General features: G+C 33.5%; 1 protein-coding gene across 1 annotated transcript; it reads left to right on the forward strand.

The window, feature by feature from the left end:
• The first annotated feature begins 243 nt into the window (after positions 1–243).
• On the forward strand, positions 244–1,281 carry LOC145040871 (uncharacterized). Its single transcript, XM_078988760.1, has 3 exons — positions 244–522; positions 611–889; positions 973–1,281. Exons 1-3 carry the CDS (start codon positions 244–246, stop codon positions 1,279–1,281), a joined length of 867 nt encoding a protein of 288 aa, XP_078844886.1.
• The last annotated feature ends 2,853 nt before the right edge of the window (positions 1,282–4,134 follow it).

Here is a 4,134-nt window from a genome sequence, read left to right on the forward strand (position 1 = left end):
ATTTTTTTGTTATTCCAAATATTAAAAAGTTAAACATATTTCAACAAAAAACCAAACAAAGTTTTCATTTTATGATTATCAACATAAAATTTAAAAGTAAAAACATAAAAACAAAACGTTTCCTAATAAGACTTTAAGATTGTATTACAATGGCTTGTTAAATTTGTTATTCTGATTCCATAACTTTATAATCTCGACTCATTCTAATATGCAGGGACATTGGAAAGGCGAGTAACACGGAGTATGTCTGGTTGTAGAGATGTAGATACAACAAACAAAGAGGTTTTATCAGTAACTTCAATTGAAGAATTACCAGAAGCAAGTGTTGCTGAAATTACAAAGGAAGCTTCCACTCCAAGTGTAGCTGTGAACAAGGATATTCAAAAGCATATTGGAGTTAAAAGAAAAAGAAGTCAAGTTGAGGGCATTTCAGGTTGGACCACAGAGCAAGAATCAGCACTGGAAAAAGCGTACCTTTCAACAAAGCCCACTCCGCATTTCTGGAAAAACGTTTCTAGAATGGTTCGTTTATTCATTATTATAAAAATAAAATTGATTACTTCAAATATTCTGTTACATTAACATTAGCATTAAAAAATTAACATTACAGGTACCTGGAAAATCAGCACAGGAATGTTTTGAAAAAATACATAGTAGCGAACCAACACCATCTACACCCCGCCTTCGGTGTAGGTCACGTTTACAAAATCCACAGGGTCCCGCCCCCACTTTATCTACAAGTAAATTACTTGATAAGCCCAAATCTCGTAAGCAGCAGAGTCATGTAATTCAAAGAAGCATAAGACAGATGTTACAAAATCAGTATGAAGGTGAACCAGATTCTCAAGGTGACATGTTCTCAGTTTTTGAACCAAATGCATTCACACCAGTACGCCACCTGGACATCCGTGATGATGATGATGAAATCCAAAGATCTTCAACAGCACCTAAAAAGAGTCTTTCAAGATTTAGTGGGAAAAAAACCTTATCACTCCTCCTGTTTTGAAGCAGGTGAAGAATAAAGCTTTGCATGAAAAGTATATTGACCAGTTACACCGTAGGGAAGCTGGTAGGAAGGTGGCAAGCAAAAAGGTGGAAAAATGCAGTGAAGGGGAGAGTTCTGCAAAGAGAAAGGATGCGGTTAAAGCTGCCAAAAATGCATTGATTTTTGGTGCAAGAGATGCTGTTAATGAGTTCAAGTGGAGACAGGGTATGGCTTTGATTGATAGTTTTGGGGATGATGATGATGATGATGATGATGATGATGATGAAATCTTCTAGGCTTTTTTGATTCTTGAAACAGTAAAGATAGAGTTTTGTTAGGTGAATGTAAATATTTTGTGTATAGATATTGTGTTGGTACCTATAATGCTCATTAACTACAGTTGTACATGATAGAATTACAGTCTTTAAATCTTTTAGGGGTATCAAACTTGTATATTAAAAGTGGGTATGTTTTCATCCAAAACAATGTCTAATAACTTTTGTCATCCAAAACAATTATAGTGATTTTTTAGGATCAATAAGCTTTCTTTTAACAAACCAATCAAGATTGGATCGTTTTTCATGTTGATATATACTAGATAACTAATTAATTAATTAAAATTAGCAAATAACAATAATTAATAAATACTAACAAAAACTATTTTTTTACTAAATATATAGTTTATACTAATAAATAAATAAATAATTAATTGATAAATATAATTTTCACTACACAGTTTTTTATATTGATTACCTATTTTACACTTTTACATGTTCTTGTTTTTTATTTTAACTAGTGAAGGATCCGGGGATCAGTCAGTACAACTAAACTCAAAGAATTATGTGGAAATCAATTTGATAGAAGGAATAAGAAAAAATGCAAATCCCACAAGGTTAAATTGGCTAAAATTGTCACTTGTTGCTCATTGACTCTTGTAACAGGTAATCTAAAACTTTCTCTTTGACTCTCCTCTACCATCACGTTTCATTACAACTTCTCTTAAGCTTTCCAACTCCTTGTCCATTACAACTTCTTTTAAGCTTTCCAACTCCTAGTGAAGGATCCGGGGATCAGTCGGTACAACTAAACTCAAAGAACTATATGGAAATCAATTTGATAGAAGGAATAGGAAAAAAATGCAAATCCCACAAGGTTAAATTGGCTAAAATTGTCACTTGTTGCTCATTGACTCTTGTATCAGGTAATCTAAAACTTTCTCTTTGACTATCCTCTACCATCACGTTTCATTACAACTTCTTTTAAGCTTTCCAACGCCTAGTCCATAACACTCTGCAATAAATACCAAACTACTTTTATTTATTTGTATATTATAAATAGCAATTTACTTTTTTTTCTATATATAATCAATGTTACCAATGCTATGTGACAACCCGAAATTTTCATTCGGTCAAACCCTAAAGTCAATCACTTCAATTTATAAGTCAAGTTCATTTTTATTTGTTTTTAGCAAATTTAAAGTTCGTTTGATTATTTTAATAATTAATGTTTAAACGAGCAGGTGAAAAGAAGTGCCGTCTCGAGTCTTGAAATTTCAAAAACTCAAGTACCATGTAGTTAAGGAATTCATGGCCAAACTTTTATGTTTGGGCTGAAAATTCTTCCAAAAACCGTAAACTCATGCCTTAAGCATGAGTTTACTCCCCAAAATACCTCATGCTTACTTACAAACTCAAGAGCAAACTCCAAACACTCTCAACTACCATCCCGTCTTTCACCCGATTTCCCGAGAAATGTAAGTATTTCTTGGCTTGATTTGTTGTTATATCCTAACAACTAGTGATTATACATCTTTTAATCCATTAAATTTCATGTTTTGATTGGATTTCCAAAACACCAAGAACACCAAGAACACACACTAGTGTTCTTGGAGTTTTAGTTCATTTAAAGCTTCCATATAGTAAGTACTTCTATCCTAGAGTCTTATAAAGCTTGTTATGCATCTTGACATCAAGAAAATGTCCCAAGAACACCAAGAACAAGGTGTTCACGGTTTTGAAGGCTCCCAAAACCATAAACACCAAGTAAGGTGCCTTAGTCCTTCACAATGCCTTGGGGACATGTCTAGATCCTTCCTTGATGTGTTTATCACATGAAAAGGCACAAAAACCTTCCATTTATACGTTTTTACGGTTTAGGGAGCTCCCAAAACCGTAAACACCCCAAAGTGGGTATATATGACCCACATTTCCTTCCTATGCTTAGTAACTAACATGGATCCATTCATTGATGAACTAAGGACTTGAAAACTCCCAAAATACCATAAAACTTATGAGTTTACGGTAGTAAACTCAAAGGAAAATGGTTTAGAAACCGTAAACTCCAAATAGGAGTGAAATGGTACTCTAGTTCCTTCCTTAGTCACATACTTCAAGTAGAAAAGCTTCTAGGGACTTTTAAGGATTCAAACAACAAATGGTCAAAAGTGTGTGAGCTTACGGTAGTAAACTCAAGAGTTTACGATCGTGAACTCTTTTGTTTGTGACCACAAAACCATAAACTCCTTAATGGAGTTTTCCTTGAACCCCAAACACACTAGCCTTTTCCTACAACACATAGATGTAATCCTTGGGACTTATAACACTTGTATAAGGTGTTTAGCATGTCCTAGGGTGTCTTAACTTTGTTTATTAGTTGTTTAAAGACTAATTTGATACATATATGTAATATTATATGTTAACTAGGATCATAGAGTGTGTTCAAGACTTCACTTGACACCTAGCAATCCTACATCTTCAGTTCATTCGTACCACTCACTACAGGTGAGTTCATACCCCTTAATTAACCTTTTGAATGTTTTTAAATGTTTATAAATGCTTTTATGGGGGGGGGGAATACAATTAAAGTTACGATAGTTATTATCTCAATCATATGTGATTAATAACTATCAACAAGTGAATCTCTTACTTTCAAACTGTTTTACTAAACTGTTTTACTTCAAACTGTCTTAAAAACTCTTTTACATATTAAATGCTTTTACGAAACTTCTTTTATACTTTTATATTGTCAGTTTCATGCCTAGATATGTATAGTTATATAAGTAAGGTTTAAAGGACTTAGGAAGGCTAACCCGCCTTATTTCCTTTTCCCCGTTGGGATGTGGTTTGGTAGGATATCGAGTATCCGTCCGA

Source organism: Lactuca saligna, chromosome 4, assembly GCF_052625555.1.
Source record: "Lactuca saligna cultivar CGN05327 chromosome 4, ASM5262555v1, whole genome shotgun sequence".
NCBI classification, from domain to species: Eukaryota; Viridiplantae; Streptophyta; class Magnoliopsida; order Asterales; family Asteraceae; genus Lactuca; species Lactuca saligna.

Coding starts and splice junctions, on each gene's coding strand:
- LOC145040871 (XM_078988760.1), top strand. CDS start 244: ATGTCTGGTTGTAGAGATGTAGATACAACAAACAAAGAGGTTTTATCA. Junction 523..610: donor GGAAAAACGTTTCTAGAATG/GTTCGTTTATTC, acceptor TTAACATTACAG/GTACCTGGAAAATCAGCACA. Junction 890..972: donor AACCAAATGCATTCACACCA/GTACGCCACCTG, acceptor TTCAAGATTTAG/TGGGAAAAAAACCTTATCAC.